The 17,105-nt window shown below is 38.6% G+C and overlaps 2 protein-coding genes across 3 annotated transcripts in view; one reads left to right on the top strand and one right to left on the bottom strand.

The window, feature by feature from the left end:
* Window positions 1–17,105, top strand: part of ctnna1 (catenin (cadherin-associated protein), alpha 1) — a 32,356-nt gene that overhangs the window by 684 nt on the left and 14,567 nt on the right. For both annotated transcript variants that reach the window (XM_077733357.1, XM_077733358.1), the window contains exons 2-10: window positions 870–984; window positions 1,633–1,828; window positions 4,423–4,589; window positions 4,754–4,873; window positions 4,953–5,222; window positions 5,836–6,039; window positions 15,240–15,320; window positions 15,440–15,592; window positions 16,991–17,083. In XM_077733357.1, coding sequence (XP_077589483.1) covers window positions 880–984; window positions 1,633–1,828; window positions 4,423–4,589; window positions 4,754–4,873; window positions 4,953–5,222; window positions 5,836–6,039; window positions 15,240–15,320; window positions 15,440–15,592; window positions 16,991–17,083 — 1,389 coding nt within the window. In that variant the 5' untranslated portion in view covers window positions 870–879. The remainder of the gene's footprint in view (window positions 1–869; window positions 985–1,632; window positions 1,829–4,422; window positions 4,590–4,753; window positions 4,874–4,952; window positions 5,223–5,835; window positions 6,040–15,239; window positions 15,321–15,439; window positions 15,593–16,990; window positions 17,084–17,105) is intronic.
* lrrtm2 (leucine rich repeat transmembrane neuronal 2) lies at window positions 7,458–12,788 on the bottom strand. Its single transcript, XM_077733359.1, has 2 exons — window positions 12,113–12,788; window positions 7,458–11,412 (listed from the first exon to the last, which is right to left on the bottom strand). The coding sequence occupies exons 1-2, from the start codon at window positions 12,393–12,395 to the stop codon at window positions 9,770–9,772; spliced, it is 1,926 nt and encodes a 641-aa protein (XP_077589485.1). The 5' UTR covers window positions 12,396–12,788; the 3' UTR covers window positions 7,458–9,769.

Raw genomic sequence — 17,105 nt, 5'->3', positions numbered from 1 at the left:
GAAGCCTAGTGTTTGTTAGGTGACTAGTTTGACACACCTTGCTATGTTCACTAAATTTAAAACGTTCTTTTTATGCCGATCTTTAGTTTGGTGGTAAAATTGCTGCTTGCCGCATTTGAATGTGTTGGATTGTTTATTTGTAAGGTGTTTGATCCACCAGAATTTCTAATTATCATTAGTAGGAAGTAGAAATATGTCAAGTATTTCTCTGCTATATGATGGTGATGGGCAAATAGAGTGGATGTCTATGACTTAAATGCTGTAACACTGTAGGTACTAAACAAATGTAATAGTTCCTGCAGTATTTTTGTTACAAAACTTTGCAAAATATGATCTGTTTTTGCCTGAAAAAGCACTAAGATCACTTTGACAAGCAAAAATATATGTCTATTTGGAATTATACTTGATGGGGGCAAGCAATGTCACCTATTTTCCAATAAATAAAAACATGTGACCCAAGATATGGTTGGTAACCCATAAATCAGAAAAAAGGTCCTAATTATTCAGATATTCACATAAAATATTCAATGTTTATTGCAACCTCATTAAACATTTTCCAATAATCACCCCTATGAAACAGCAGTCATGAATCAACCTTTTATTACCCAATGATATCAACTGAGACCTTGCATTAATGTTAAAAGTCCCCTTGAATCATTAGGTTACAGAAACCCTAAAAGTGCAGGTGTGATTGCACATCAATTCAAGTTCATTAGAATAGGAAAAAGGACATTTGCATAGATGTGCATGTAAGACCTTCGCAATCTTAAATTTTGTTAACCTTCATGCTAACTCACATGACTCTCATTGCCTTAAATTATGTTTAATTATTTGTTCTTTGATTAAATGTCTTTTGGTTTCCATCGTAGACTTGCAGACATGACGAGCATCAACACACCCAACATTAATTTCAAATGGGATCCAAAGAGTCTGGAGATCAGGACTCTTGCAGTGGAGAGGCTGCTGGAGCCATTGGTCACTCAGGTAATAACAGTGTATACTTGCTTCTGGTTGTTTATCATCCATAGGAAAAAGTCAAGTGGTTAAATATTCAGAATGGATTTCTAAATTTGTATATAAGGCTGCAATATACTCATAGGAGACGTGCATTCCTCTCCCCTTCAGAATAATTAAATAATTGTCGTTTATCCAAACGTGTCTACCCCTTCTAACATAGTGATAATTATAGCCCATAGAGTTGTCAATTAGTCCTCAAAGGTGTTGAAATGTGTGCAATTTTTTCTCACTTTTCACCAATCCACTGTCCTACAAATTTAATCTGGATTGCAACCAGATACTGGTTCTTTCAGAAAAAAACCTAATTGGCGGATCTGTCTGTGCTTTATCAGTTATAACACAAACCAGGGTCCACAGTGACCTATTCTGGAATAATTGCTCGGTTCACAAAAATTGCACTTGGATACTAACCAACCATTCTTTTTGGCACACAGTTGTTCGAACAATTACAAACTAATCTGGTCTGAAAAATACAGGGTGTCGGTTTGCCTTCTACCTTGCTACCTCTAGTTCACATCTTTTTCCATGTAGAGGTTAACATCATATTTGAATATTTTTCTGACTTTTATTCTGGTCATCAGTTTTCCTGTTTAACTTGTTGTTTTCTCACCATAGGTCACAACTCTGGTCAACTCAAGTAACAAAGGCCCTTCTAACAAGAAGAAGGGACGTTCAAAGAAGGCACATGTCCTGGCAGCTTCAGTGGAGACTGCCACTCAGAACTTTTTGGACAAAGGAGAGAAGATTGCAAAGGAGAGTCAGTTTCTTAAGGATGAACTGACTGCTGCAGTAGAGGATGTACGCAAACAAGGTATGTTGGAGAAATAGGTTTTGGGACAGTTTGTTCTCTTGTCAAGTCTTCTTTCAACTGGATATTCAATCAATCATAAACCATACCTTCATAAAGAGTAATAAACTGCAAGAGGCTTTTGCTAATAGGGTTGTTGTGAATTTACTTACTAACAGTCATGACTGAAGTTTTGTGAAAAAGAGGATATGAATCAACTTTTGCAGGCATCCGGGGTACTACGTCAATAGTATTTTAGTTGAGCAGGGATATTTTTTTCTGTGGCAAATGTGGTTTTTGGAATGCGTGTATGTTCAGATGTTTCGCAATCCTGTAGTATGAAGTTCGAGATTGAAATCACATCACCCCAAGTTTTCTTTACTATTTCTTAGTCCGAGAGAAGAAAGGCTTACACCACCTCATTTGACGCTATTTTTTTGTTTTGCAGAATTTGATAGGAGTTTGTTGTTGCACTTGATTTGAACTGCACCACCTTATGAATGAGAGCTTTATGGTGAAACGTGACTTAAATCACTTCATTACAAGTAGCAGTTTCGCTGATAAATAATTCTCAAGGATACGTAATCTTTTGCCCTCTCCGAAGGGCAAATATACATCACTCATTGTCAGTTAGTGTGTAGCCATCAACGTATATCTCATTGTCTTTTTTTGTCACAAACAAAAAACAATGCTACCTTTTAGTGTGATGCCCACTGGAGCTATCTGCTAAGCGAAATGAAATTGGACACCCATTTGCTGAACAGAGAGCTGGCTGTGCACATAATTTTAAGTGAGTTTTCTGCTTCACGAGGCTTTGAGAAGAATATCTAACGTTATTTTTCACCTCATGCCAAGCTTAGCATACGCACACCACTTTTACTTCTCTGTGCCTCGAGCAGAACTTCAGGGAGCCACTAATAAGCTAAAACATGCAACAGCATGATATCTTTTCTGTTTAGTATGCAGTGGATAATGGAAATGAGCAAATCTTATTGGAGATGTTATTTTTCTATTTGGTGGTTTAAATTTTGCCTTTTTATGCCGGATTTCTTTTTCCAGTTGTATATTTACAACACATTTGGAATTATCTTAAGTGAAATAGTCTTGTTATGTCAGGTTCCAGTTAGTTCCAATTTATTTGAGCATGTACTCTGGTAATGGGTTAGCTATTTTTGCATATTGTGACTTGAATGCAGCCGTTATCTCCATTGAAGGTGACAGTTGTGTTATTGTCTTTGTTCCCTCCAGATGCCCAGCAAGTTAAATGTGCCCCTGTTTTAGCAATGCTCTCAATACTTTGGAAGTCGCTGACATGTGGTTAGTTAGCCTGTGTGACACCCACTTTGCAGTGTTGTTACTGTAGTTGGAGTTAGCTGTCACGGGGCTGGAATGTGAACGCTGCGCTTGTGCCTTGTGCAGGTTGTCAGCTAGGCTATGCTGCTCAGTGGAGCGTGACTGGACTGATAATGTAACCATTGAAAAGCCAACATCCCCTCCATCCCCTGGATTCATGTAACCTTTTCCACCCAGCTGTGACCTGCCAGCTGTTAGAATGAGCTGAAACTTTGATGACTTCATCAAGAAATGCTGCACACTTGTTAGATGCTTGTCTCTCAAGGTCTATTTGTTCTATTCCTGCTATTTCAAGTTTAAACGGGAATTTATTTCATTTGCTAGGTTTACCCTAATTTATAGACCATAAGATTATAGTTGAAATGTCAGCCAAATTATTTGTTTTTATTTCATTTAGAATCTTAGTTTATAGTGTTAAAAAGATAAAAGCCCCTATTCACCCAGTGTTTTGTATCGAAGAATAACCACACCTAATACTTAAAGAACTAAACTAAAGCATAATTTTAGTGTTTTGTATCTTTCTCTATGAATGTAATCTATTGACAGATGAACTGGTGTTCATAATGTGAGCAGACAAAGTCAATATGTGCCCAGTCAACCATATAGGCCAAAGTAGGACAAGTTGTGGTGCTGGACAAACAAGATTGAAAGCCTTTTGTTGGGCTTTTTAAACATTACCAAAAAAAAATTCCAAGATATAAGATGTCCCCATGTTGTCTACTGTGCACATTTTAATTTCCTGATAATCTCTCAAACATATATAAATAAGATGCATAATGGGATGATACATACAATGTCAAAAGGATAAAAGAAACGTGTCTCTCTAACCTTGCATGGAAAATGTTGATGCACAGATTTTTTTTTTTTTTTTTTAAACAACTTTTTTTGACGATGTAGGCTTTCTGGTGGTGTAGCGATTCATTCACCTGATTTTGGTGCGGGCAGGCACGGGCTCGATTCCTGCTGCTGGTGGTGGTGTGATTGGGAGTGCGAATGGTCGTTTGCCTCTGTGTGCCCTGGGACTGACAAGCGACCAGTCCGGGGTGTAGTCTGCCTTTCGCCCAACGACAGCTGGGTTTGGCTCCAGCAACCCTTTTGAGGATGGGTGGTATGGAAGATGATTGAATCAATGAATGTAGGCTTTCTATTACCGCCTCAATATTGTGTAGTGATCTTTAAATGTCATGCGTTACAGCTTCCAATTTTCAAGGCAACTTTAGTTGAAATATTACAAAAGTAGACTCCTATTTCTATTTCATTTTCAGGTGATTCAATGAGGCAGGCTTCTGGAGAATTTGCTGAAGATCCCTGCTCTTCTGTAAAGAGGGGCAATATGGTTCGAGCTGCGAGAGCTCTCCTGTCGGCAGTCACTCATCTCTTGGTTCTGGCTGACATGTCTGATGTATACAAGCTTTTGGTCCAACTTAAGCTGGTGAGAGACTCCATGCTCTTTTGATTTTTCTGTTTTGTGTTTAGCAAGTAATGAACCATTGAAGGTGTATGGGCAGGTGCAACAGCTGATTGACATGGTAAAAATACTGTAAGTAAAGTTTCTCTTTTTAAAATGTCATTATTTGTCATTATTGTTCATCTCAGGTGGAGGACAGCCTTGTGAAAGTGCGTAATGCAGGTACAGAACAAGAGTTGGGGATCCAGTACAAGGCCTTGAAGCCAGAGGTGGACAAGCTGAATATCATGGCAGCCAAAAGACAGCAGGTACAGTACGGTTGGAAATATATAGTTTAACTCAGTTTTTTGTTCTTTTTTTTAAATTGGGTCTCATGAATTCACTTAGGAGTTAAAGGACTCCCAGCACAAGGACCAAATGGCTGCTGCTCGCGGTGTTCTTCAGAAGAACATTCCCATGCTGTACACGGCATCCCGCGCATGCCTGCAGCACCCCGACGTGGCTGCCTACAAGGCCAATCGTGACCTCATCTACAAGCAGCTGCAGCATGCAGTTTCGGGCATTTCCAATGCCGCTCAGGCCACTGCCACCGAAGACTCTGCTCTCAATCAGCCGGCTGGTGGTGGAGAGCTAGCGTACGCCCTCAACAATTTTGATGTAAGTACAAGTGATTGTAGAATGATCGTCTATTACTTTATAATCTTCACGGAGAGGGAAATGCTTAAAATATAAAATCCCATATTGTGTTGGTTGTTAAAATATTCAGAACAGCCGACCGTCTTTTACCTAAAGCAATCTATTGGTAAATCTTCAGGGATCCAATTTAACTTGTCATTTACATGCACTTTTAAGCACGAGTGTGGGGCTGCAGTTTGTCAACGCTATAAACATTGACAGCAGACATTATATCTTTGTATATGTACACACATATACATGCATACAGAGTAAGAGAAGTTAGTCTAGGCCCCATGTTTTAGTGGCCAGGATTAGAATACAGTTTCATATCTTGTTTCTCGCTCTGTGATTTGTGAAATGATTGTTATGGATGTGCAGGGTAAAATTAATAGATGAATCATCACAACCTTTGTAAGCATTGCATCCCCATTTTTTTCCTCTGTATTGTCCTGGTTATATTGACAGAGAAGGTCACATTGGATGAAATGCATGGGGTTTGATGTGATTGTTATTGTGGGTGACTAATGAACTACAATTGTGACAGCTAAATAAAGCGCAATGGCATTTTTTTTCATCCTTTTCGTTTCCCCTCCAGAAACAAATCATTGTGGACCCCCTGGCGTTTAGTGAGGACCGCTTTCGTCCATCCTTGGAGGAACGTCTTGAAAGCATCATCAGTGGTGCTGCCCTCATGGCTGACTCTTCATGCACCCGAGATGACCGCAGAGAGCGAATTGTGGCTGAATGCAATTCAGTGCGCCAGGCTCTTCAGGATCTGCTATCTGAGTACATGGGCAATGTAAGTGCACTTTTTTTCCCCTTATTTAAAAAAAACAACAACCTACAATCAGGTTACAAAATTATCTATATGCTACCAACATTATTAACTTTGTAATTTGGTGTAATGATTGTTTTTTTGTTCCGATTTAAAATTTGCAGGGTTTGATCATTGGTTGCAATAATTCCTGAAAGGTATAGCTCTTGTAAAACTGGCAGATTTGAAGTAATCGTTTTCCTCTTGAAAAGCAATTTGCCATTCATCTACCTACCTACGTACTTTGCGATTGGTACCAAACCACTCAACTTGGCTCAGAAGCAACGATCATGCAATACATTTGTGGTTTAAGTGCACTAGAATCGGCAGCTCGGCCCCTCCTAGTCTCCACTTGGTGCCCTAACCCTTCAACTGGTATGAGAAACTTTACAAGCAGGCACTTTACCATCCATAATCGAATGAAGTGACTATAAGTATCTCTATTTGAACGCCTGGTTTCCGCTGCAATAATGTGCAGTTCAATTTAGCATGCCACATATCACTTTTTCTCCATGACTGGTGGCTGGAGGTACTCTTTAACATGAGGCCCCGCTAGATCCATCAGGAATCATTTCGCGGCTGAAAGAAGTCTCTTTGCTTTATGGATCCATGAAGCAAATGCTGTTTGGTGTGAAATGGTGCCTTTAAATGGCTCAAGCCTGTTTTTTTTTTTTAAAGTTCATGTCAGCACACATTGGAACATAGATGACATGTGCGCAAGGGTGTGACAATGTCCAGTTGTAATGTATTGGATAACTTACATGCACTATTTTTTTTTTTTTAGCTATTCTGTACCAAATTTTTTCATTTGTGTTGAATATTTCTTTTTGGTTATATAATGTAACCAACACGGCCACAAATGGAGATAGGTGATGTTGTCCCTTGAAGTGCCACTTAACTATAACCTCAATTGTGACAATGTCATACCAATTTGGAATGGAATATTTGGAGTGTACACGCTTCTGCCACTTTATTTTAGATAAAATCTGGATCTCTAGCTCTGGATCTTGGGATTTTGTGCAAGTGAGGGCTGGTTAAAAACCTATCAGTTACAGAAATGATACATGTTAAAATGGATCAGAGAATACGTGAGAAAAACTCAATCCAAGTGTCTATGTTGGGGCCCACATTTTCTATATGCTTAATGCATTTATGAATTCTTCTCCACTCCTAAAATTTATACTCTGCAAATGACATAAAATCAAGCTTTCAACAGCAGCATTAGTTTTAGTGCGCTTTTATCCTTGAGTATGTTCTTAATACTTGCATGCAACTACCCATGTCCTTTCTTGAAACATATTGTAAAATAAAATTGCAGTATTTAATGTATCACAAAACAATTACATTTATAATTAAAGTAATTTTAATATTTTAGGAAATGAAGCACCAATAGTTAAAAAATGTCATCTTTCCTTAAACAGCTAACGGGGTCATATCTTAATCAGATGATAAATATAAACACTCTCTCCCTTCAGTCCACTGTATATATTTTTCAGTTTTTAAATTGACAGTCTTTCTTTGGATAATAGTTAAACGAACTTAAAATTTGAGCATTCATCAAGTACACTTAGTTTATTCATTTAAAAAAAATCCTGTATTCTTGAAGGATACCTTTTTAATGATTGGCACATCCTATGCACTATACATATATGAAATTTTACATTTACAATAAAAAAAAAAGATGCAAAGCATTCAATTTGCACAGAGATACTGGGAATGAAAGGATGGGATGTCTTTGCTTGTTTTTTTTTCCTTTTATTTTTTTTTCTGGCAGAATAGGGAGCTAGAGGATGACAACGAAACAAAAACATTTTACAAAGAGCCAAAGTGCAGAGGATGCATATTTCTACAAATGTTGTGGCTTTTCAGTCACCTGGTACAACCATAGCTTTTATCAGTGAAATGTTGATCAAACCTTATTGGAATGCCTAAATATCCTTGCTTTTTGTTGTACCATAAATGAATTTCTGTCTCCTGGATGGCACTTTCAAACATGCAAGACGGGTAAAAGATTTGTTGTAATACCAGTGCAAAGCTGAAAGAAAAGCAGAAACAACAGGACCTGCTTCATTTCGGGAACTCATTTTTCCATTGCACTTAAATAAAACAATTTTTGGTGTATAAAAACACTCAATCTATCGTCAACATCTCATGACAATATGCTTTCACACTGACACAAACATGTATTTGGATATGAAATCAAAATTTGGTTGGTACAGAGCCAGAAATGCTACCTCTGGGTTTTTCTGGTCTAACTCGGATAAAGTGAACCATTGATCTGTCACTAGTGTGGAAACAGATTCCCAAGTTTAGACAGGAAAGCCAATTGTAAAATGTTCAATGAAAAACCAAGTATGTTGACATTTAGTATTCAATGTTTATTTAAAGATCAGAAATGTTCGCATTAGGTAAATTAAACAAATACTCAAGAGTTTTTACCTTTTCATGCTCGGCATGATACCTTCTGTGGCACCCTCCATCACCCTGCCCCCCACAACCAAAGTGAGCACAAAGTGCAGAGCTGCGGCAGCAGCAGCTTTAGTCTGATGCTAATGCACATCCTCTCCCTCCTGCATACAAATGTCTCCTGACCCAAGCTTTCTGTTTGCTTATCACTTGATCTCCGTTTGTTTTCAGGGTATTGACCACAGATTTAGACTGAAAACACAGTAACTGTCATAGTGTAGAAGTGTGTACATTGGTTATCTCTGAATAGAAAGTTTTTTTTTTTTTTTTTAATCAAAAGAATCTCATTCGTTTGTGTCATAGGCATGGAGTCTAATACGAACTTATTTGTGTCTGAACAAGCCAAATGTTGCTGGATCACTGGGGTGGATAACAGAATATTTGATTCTTTTGCCTTGCCCTAATTGGTTTAATCTTGGGGCTGTCAGTCCTGATTAGTGTGTTAGCAGTTAGGCGCCTCGGGAACTGAGAAAGGTTTGATTTTCACAATAAAATAGTCCCTTATCTGCTATGTGCGCTATTTAGTAAGTAGACTATCCTTGACTCCATCGACCAATGCAACAACAAGATAGAATTTTTGAGATTGCATCAGCAACTATTGTCAGAATCAAATGAAATAATTGTATTCTTACATTGACAGCATTAACTTTTTTGTTTTTATATATAGCTATACTTGGGTGTACATCAGCGTTACTACAAACATAAAATGCTTAGGAATGGGCTAATCTTTCGAATATCTTCCCCTCCAGATTTTTTTTTAATGTGTTTTATCCCCTAATATACATTTATCCAATTTGTTGTTCTAAATGAGTGTTGACTGCCTTGGTCATAGTGCCTGTGGTGTGGTTAAGACCTCATTTGAAATACCCTTAAATGAAGGACACAATGTTTCCACTTGATGTAGTTTGCAAAGGGTCATTTGACTGTTTGCTTTGTGCTGAGAAAAATTGACAAGGTGGAGACAGATCTCACATTTGACGTGTTTGGTTAAAATGATTGCCCCTGCCTTTTATGAACAACTTCCATTCATAGAAAAATAAATGTATGCCTATGTCTACGTCACCCTAATACTCTCATATGTCATTGGATCAATAAGCAGTTGTCATTGTTTTTTTTAAATCCCAGAAAGTAGAAATTCCTTTTTTTTAATTATTTTTTTTAAACATGATCTGGAAAACGAATTGAAAAAGCAAACCCTGTTTCATCAAATGGTCAGATGGCAAAATGTACGCCATAGAAATAAATTAGTTTACACTTCACACTCTTTGTAAGGCAGTTGCTGACACTTGCACTGCCCATATCCGTTAATGATCACAAGTGCGCCTTCTTCATGGCTGGGCTCGTACTCATTATAGGGCACCTGTGTAGCTAAATCTGCCATAGGCTGCCGCTGCTGGGTCCTCATCTGTCTGCGGTTCTGAATAGCGGAACAGTGGCGTATTCGGCGCAGGGTCGGAGGGCAGCACTTCCGTGAGATATATACAACAAAAATGATGAAAAAGAATGAAAACAGAAGAGCCATAGTCCCCATAATAACCCTATGAGTCATTACAGTGTTGTCCATGATAGAGAAGTCATCTGTCACTGCTGCCTCATCCATTGCAGTGGTGGGTGGTTGAAATATGATAGGTGTTTGTGTTGTGGTTATTGTGGTTGTTAGTGTGGTAAAGCTCCCAAAATCCTCTGCGTAGTCCTGTGTAGGGGTTGGCTGCATAATTCCAAAAAAAAAGCTTGTCATCTCTGCAGCTGTGGTAGTGTCTGTGGTTGTGTAAGTGGTCTGTACAACTGGTGCTGAGAAATTCTGGCAAAGTTGGAAGCCATATACAGCATCGAGAATTTCTTCACCTTGGGCATATTCAGGGCTATGGCAGAGAATTGAATGTTCCCACCTTCCCTTGAAGCTGCTTAGCCAAGTGGCTAGAGAGCAAATCCTTTTGGTACATTCCCAGAGGTTACTAGACAATCCAATAGTACTTAGAGATTGCCACATATCCATGACTTGGACATCCAGGCTACTTAACTTGTTGTTATCCAACAATAATATTTTCAGGTTTGGCAGCGTTTGAAAGACATCCGGTGTCAAGACACGGATTTCATTTCCAGTAAGGTCCAGCTTCTCTAAAGTAGTCCAGGTCCACTCCATGCCACAGGTTATGTTGTTGATCTTATTCCACTGCAGATAGAGAAATTGAAGAGCAACAAGGCGTGGGAAATGGGCCAAGTTGATCTTTGTTAACTGATTGTGCTCCAAATGGAGCTCTTTGAGTTTAATGAGCCCGGCAAAACCATTTCGTGCTAGACTCCGGAGACGGTTACTACTCAGGCCAAGGTATTCCAGGCTTCGACAGTCCCAGAATGCACGAACAGGTGTTGTACGAAGTAAATTGGATCGTAGGTGGAGTATTTGGAGCTTTCTTAATCCATGGAACAGTTCTGGTTCCAGTGCTGTCATCTGATTGAAAGACAGGTCCAAAATTTGCAGATTGATGAGGTGAATGAAGGTTGTATTTGGCAACTTGGTGATACGATTGGAGCTCAGATTGAGGTCCTTCAACTTGTAGAGCCCTTGGAAGGCATCTTCTTGAACTGTTGTAATCTGGTTGTGGTCTAGATGTAACCAGGTGAGTTGACTAAAGCCATAGAATTGATCAGGGCTCAGTTCAGTGATGCTGTTGTGCCGTAAAGAAAGCCCAAGGGCCCCTTTGTCCACGCCATCTGGAGGTGCCTGTAGTCCTTGGGTGTCGCAGTAGAACTGCAGGTCCTCACAGCGGCATTTTTGAGGGCAGGTTGTACATGATGCAGAGGGCAGCAGGCACACAAGGAGCATGCTGATCATATACAGACACAGAGCCGCCGGTGCAGGACCCACCAATGGCCACCTTGAATGAAAACCTGAATGGATTTGAAAATAAGAAAATGAGCATCGTGCATAAGGGCGGGGGGATGGGGGGGGGGGGGGGGTATTTTGACCTAATGCAGAGAATTCAGCAGTTCTTTCTAAATTTGTTTCCATTACCATTCTGAAACCCCATTTTTCAACTTTTTTTGGTCAAATTTTTTGCTAAACTTTTTGCAGCATTCTTTGATTTTACCATAGGGATTTGACCATTAAGATTTTATGATGTTTGGAAAATCTAAGAATCATTTATATATTTAGATTTTTGGGTACATCTTGGGTAACATAGCTGTATAAATAAGCAACCACCCTACCACCCTAGTTATCCCTTAATGCAGATATTATGTTTGAGAGGCTGTCGTTACCGTTTTTCATCTATCAAAAATCGATGCATTTAAAATCAAAGAAAATACAATACCCCTGAAACATCTAATAAATTAATCACTCCCCAATATTATTTTGCATGACACATTTTGTCAAAAGGCCAACCTTTCTTCATTAAAGCAGCATATCCTGTGGTGCAGTTCTATTAGAAGGTTGTTCCAACCAATACGTTGATGACTGTGTGTGCGTGTTTGTCGGTGGATAAGGAAAGAGTGCAAGGATTGTGCTGAAGATATGTCAGTTTTTGGATACTTTACCTTTTGTCTTCCCTGTTCTTATGAAGAGCTTTTATATAAAAAGAGGCAAACTTACCCATTCTTTTGCGCACATTGGAAGCTGCATTCAACTGTCCTTCTCTGCCGCTCTGAGCATTCTTATGGAAGAAAAATCCAAAGGGAATGAACCTTTTTGGAAAAGCACAAAATGAACCAGTCTCTTTTGAAATGAAGCAATGCTGATCCCACGCAAAGGAGAGAAAATATAAATTTCCATGTCCCAAGATGTTTATTCCAGTTTTTCTTTGCTGTCCCATAAAATCCAATATAGCTTTGAATTGACTTCTTTCCAACAATTCCTTTCTATAGCTGATATACATATATGTATATATTTACATATGTATATCTATTTTTTTCAAGTTGAGCAGTCCCTGTGATTCCAGAAAAGGTTCTCCTCCCTTTTTAGTCCTTTACCCTTTCTTCAGCCTTTTTCTCAAAGATCAAGCCTTTTCCCATTCATGACTTAAGTCTGCAACCCTTAACTTGTTGATGGCATCCAAAAATTTTGCTCCTGACGCGGCCAAAGTCCCAACATTGCATCCGCAGAGCCGTGAGCAGAGCCCTCATCTGCTTGCTGAGACGCAAGGAGAGAGGGGAAAAAATCGCCGAGCAGGGATCCGGGGATATTATTCTGTGCTTTCTGTTGCAGCCACTCACTGCTACAGAGTGGTGGCAGCCTGGCGTCGACCATCACTACTCGTTCTCTCTCTCTTTTTCTCTCCCACTCGCACAGCTACTCTCTCTTTTGATTGCGCTCGCGTTCGCTCTCTCACTGGCTCAGTCACTTGCTCCCTGCCTCATACCACTGCTTGAGTGCCTTCAGTTCTCCCTTCCACTCCTTCAGCCTCCCACTGACTTGTCATGAACAGAATATTGATCTTTTGAATGTGTGATGACCTGCTATTCAAACGACTTGCACCTAAACATTCTCATGTTTGTTACTTAGTGCAATATGAACACTGTTTTCCCTTATAAATCATTGGTTCAAACAGTTGCTTGACGTATGCTTAAGCACAATAGGACAAGCTAGCTTCATTTTGGAATCAGTTACTGTGTTCTGATGAAACTAAAGTGGAGTTTTTTGTACATAGGTGGTATAAATCTTAAAATGTACCTTTTCATTTTTGGCATTTAAATCTCATTCCCAATGCCACATGCTCTTGAGTGTCTGATTGGAGGTCTAGGTAAAGAACAATATTGCCTGAAATATGTACTGAGTTTCCCTAAAGGTTTATTTTAATCCTTCCCTACAAAATACAATAACAATAAACACAATACATCATATAAACAAACTCCTTTTCAACGTGATGAGCGACTTTACTAACCCTGGCATGTGTAGAGCGTGAAATTAGCAAATTAATAGACTTGCTTTCTTTACTGGAGTGTACAAAACAAAGCTATTGAATTGTAAGCAGAATACTTTTTATCTTTTTGGTAATATACAACAAGTCCTGTCCAATATTGTTCTTTACCTACTTAAAAAAATTGTCTGTAAATAAAACAAATCAAGCTATAAATAATTTTCTCCCAGTTGGCAGCGAGGCTTAGATTAGCAGGCTGCACTTTTTGCCTATTCAGTTAAATGTCTAATTTACGACTCACTGACTATGGGGGTGTTTGTCTTCGACCAGCATGTAACATACACTCTTTGAATTATTGTCAAAGCCCTAATCACCAACTGTGATGCCTTTTTGAAATGGTAATCGTAATATTAGGAGATTAAAGTAATATTTGGATAAGTCATAAAATTATGCGATTAAAAACATGACTTGACTGACCTGCTGATAAAACTTTGATGAGAATGACTATTGTTAATATAGGCAACATTGTTTTAAACTAAAAGATTTTCAGATGGTGTTGTTCCTTGACATTTTATTTATGCAAAAAGTCTGCCACAGCTCAAAAAAAGGTTGGGAAACGCTGATCTAATAAATAAAAATAGGGATGTTTTTAAATCTCTCCTAAAATATTTGTAAACACAAAAAGTGTCACAAAGAAATTGCCTCCATAAAGAGCACCTCAAGTGTTTTTGAGATCTCTGGTGTGGAAATGAAATATAGGCTAAGCTTGAATAGAGTTGCAGGAATAGGGTCAGTGAAGACTAAAGCCCCTACCACTGAACTGCATCCAACTGGGTTTTTAAGCAGGGGGTTCTCTTGATTAATGGTTCAGGAGATTGCTAGTCTACTTGTGCTCCCCGCTGGGGTGTCCAGATGGTGTCAGTTGCCACTCCTACAATTTGCCTTCCCACTTTAGTTGCCACCCCTACTGTCATCAATGCATATATCAATAATCCATCAGCAATTCAAAGTTTCAAAACTATGCATTCCATTGTCTTTGTAGTTGAAAATAATAATTAGTACCAGGAAAAAAAGCAATATTTTTTCTTGTTACCCTTCGTTTCCATCTAATTTCCCTGTAATGTTACTACTGCTTCTCTGCCTAGCGTTTGCAATTTTGGGAGCCAACCAGTTTGCGGCTGAGTAAGAAAGTTTTAGTTCTGGTACCTTCCACTTGAACAGTCTGGCGAATGAGGCGGAACATCTCCTTACTCTGTGGGGAACAGTGGTTAGGGTTTGAGGACTGCTTGCCACTTAGCTTAGACCTCTGCCAAAAACAGATGAAATGTTTCTGTACATAATTCAAATGCTTCTATTAAGTTGTAGGTTTAAAAATATAGTCAGGAAAAAAATAGGGAATATGATGATAAGATGACTTGCCAAAAATTTACTGGCTCATTTAAACAGTTGCCGACACAATTCCAAGGTAATTTTCCCCTCTTGGAATAAGTTATTTATTGGCTTCAAAATGTCACACCACAAATAGGTCTGTATTAAAATGTTAATTGTTGACTAATAACTCATTACTTTTGTGAATGGTTGACTTATGGGAACCAAGACATTGGTCTTGCATGAGATTGAAGTGTATTCAATAGCACTGTGTAAAAAATTAATTTAGCATCAGGGGACTCGTCATGGCAACGATTGGCAAAAATCCAGTACATTGTTTACACTACCTCCTACTAGTAGTCTGCTGGGATAGGCTTCGATGCCCCTTTGACTCTCGCAAGGATAATGGTGGATGAATGAGGCTTAAATTGGGTAGTTCTTGCAGATTGGCAATTATCTCACAAAACCTTTTGTTTGCATTTTTTTTTTAAACAGGCTGGAAGAAAAGACCGGAGTGATGCTCTAAACACAGCCATTGACAGGATGACAAAGAAAACCAGGGACCTCCGCAGACAGGTATTTTTTCCCCTTTGTTTTTAAACTGCATTATATAAGAACTTGCCGTTTTTTTACATTCTTCAATGAATATGTGACATGCTTTGAAAACTTTTTCTCTTCTATTTCTTACCCTTTAGCTACGCAAAGCTGTTATGGACCATGTGTCTGACTCATTTTTGGAAACCAATGTTCCCCTCCTGGTTTTGATTGAGGCGGCAAAAAATGGCAACGAGAAAGAAGTAAAGGAATATGCACAAGTCTTCCGTGAGCATGCCAACAAGCTTATTGAGGTGAAGTACAATGTTGACTCTTCTTTATAAAACACCCTTAACAACTTTGATTTTCATCCTCTGCTTTCCAGGTTGTGACTTGAACACTGTTAATTTAAAGTTTATTGTGTGTTTATATTTTTTTTCTACTGAGTTAACCAGCATTTGACAATGTTCCTAAATAGTTTGAGGTTCCTCGTGGATAATGACAGAGTTAGGATTAGGGTTATCACATACAGTAGGTCAGATCTTGGCAAGCTATTTATTGACATTTTTCATTTAATATCTTTGGAGGAGCAACAAGCCAGTGTCAGCACTACCTCATCATTAGTGTACTTGACTCAATTCCTCAAGGCACATGTCCTAGCATCAAATGCTGACATTTGAAACGGGACAGATCTCCGTGGGCAGTCAACCACAAGTTTACTGCATTGACTCGTCCATTGAGAACAGAGTAGCATAAGCGTTGCCAAAAAATTTGCTTGTGAGTTGAACTAAATGGCTCACCACATCAGGGAAGGAACCTTTTAAATTCTAGTTGCCTAAAACAGCTTTGACTGAAAGTGTCTTGTATTATTTTTTTGGGAAGGGCTGTTCAAGATTTATATACTATCAACAGTGATTTCCTAGTTAAAACATGACTAATGTTATTTAGCCAATGCATTACAAGCAGTTCCCAATGTTTGGTAGAAATCTGAATTTCTCTTTTAGATGGTCAAAATATGATTTGATAGGTTGCTGGACAAATTTTAAAATCAGTGAGATGGAAATGACTGTTGTTGGTTGGTCATTTCAGTTAAGGTAATTTTGTTTTCATGCCATTGATTGGTAATTTTATCCACAAGTGTATGAAATAAGTATATTTGAAAGTGCTTTACAACAAAAGTTGTTTAATCTGTGCTCTTAAAACCGTCCTCTAACAAAACAGAATCAGTGTTCCACTATTTTGGTCACATGATATGAGCTAAAGAGTTGGTAGCCTAAAGGCAAATGGTCCATTAGTTCATACACATTGTTTAAAACCTGACATTAGGACTGACCCACATTTATCTTTAGATACCATCTAAACTAATCCCACTACCTTCTTTCCTGTGGCTTTTAGTAGGTGGGTAGAGTGAATATTTAAAACTATACACAGACGATCCAGATTTTGCACTTTTCCCCATCATCTGCTAATAAAGTTATGAGTTGTATTAGATTACATTTAAGCACATTGTTGCCTGTATAATCCAATTTTTGCGCAGTTCCTCTCATCACAGACATTCTCTTTATGCATTGTTGTCCTCATATCCAACAGTTGCTGACCTACATTTTTTGGCGAAGCGCAATTTCTCGGGAAGCTGTGAATATTATCTGAAAAATTGGGATGTTTCCATTTTTAGATGTCTTTTCTCATTTCTTTCTCGTGTGTTTTTTTAGGTGGCCAACTTGGCGTGTTCGATCTCCAACAACGAGGAGGGAGTCAAGTTGGTGCGGATGGCAGCATCGCAATTGGAAACACTTTGTCCTCAGGTACTACTGTTTTTAACACTAA

The sequence above is a fragment of the Stigmatopora nigra genome, chromosome 14 (assembly GCF_051989575.1).
Source record: "Stigmatopora nigra isolate UIUO_SnigA chromosome 14, RoL_Snig_1.1, whole genome shotgun sequence".
NCBI classification, from domain to species: Eukaryota; Metazoa; Chordata; class Actinopteri; order Syngnathiformes; family Syngnathidae; genus Stigmatopora; species Stigmatopora nigra.
The sequence above is the reverse complement of the archived record's forward strand: the minus strand, read 5'-3'. Positions and strand labels throughout refer to the sequence as shown.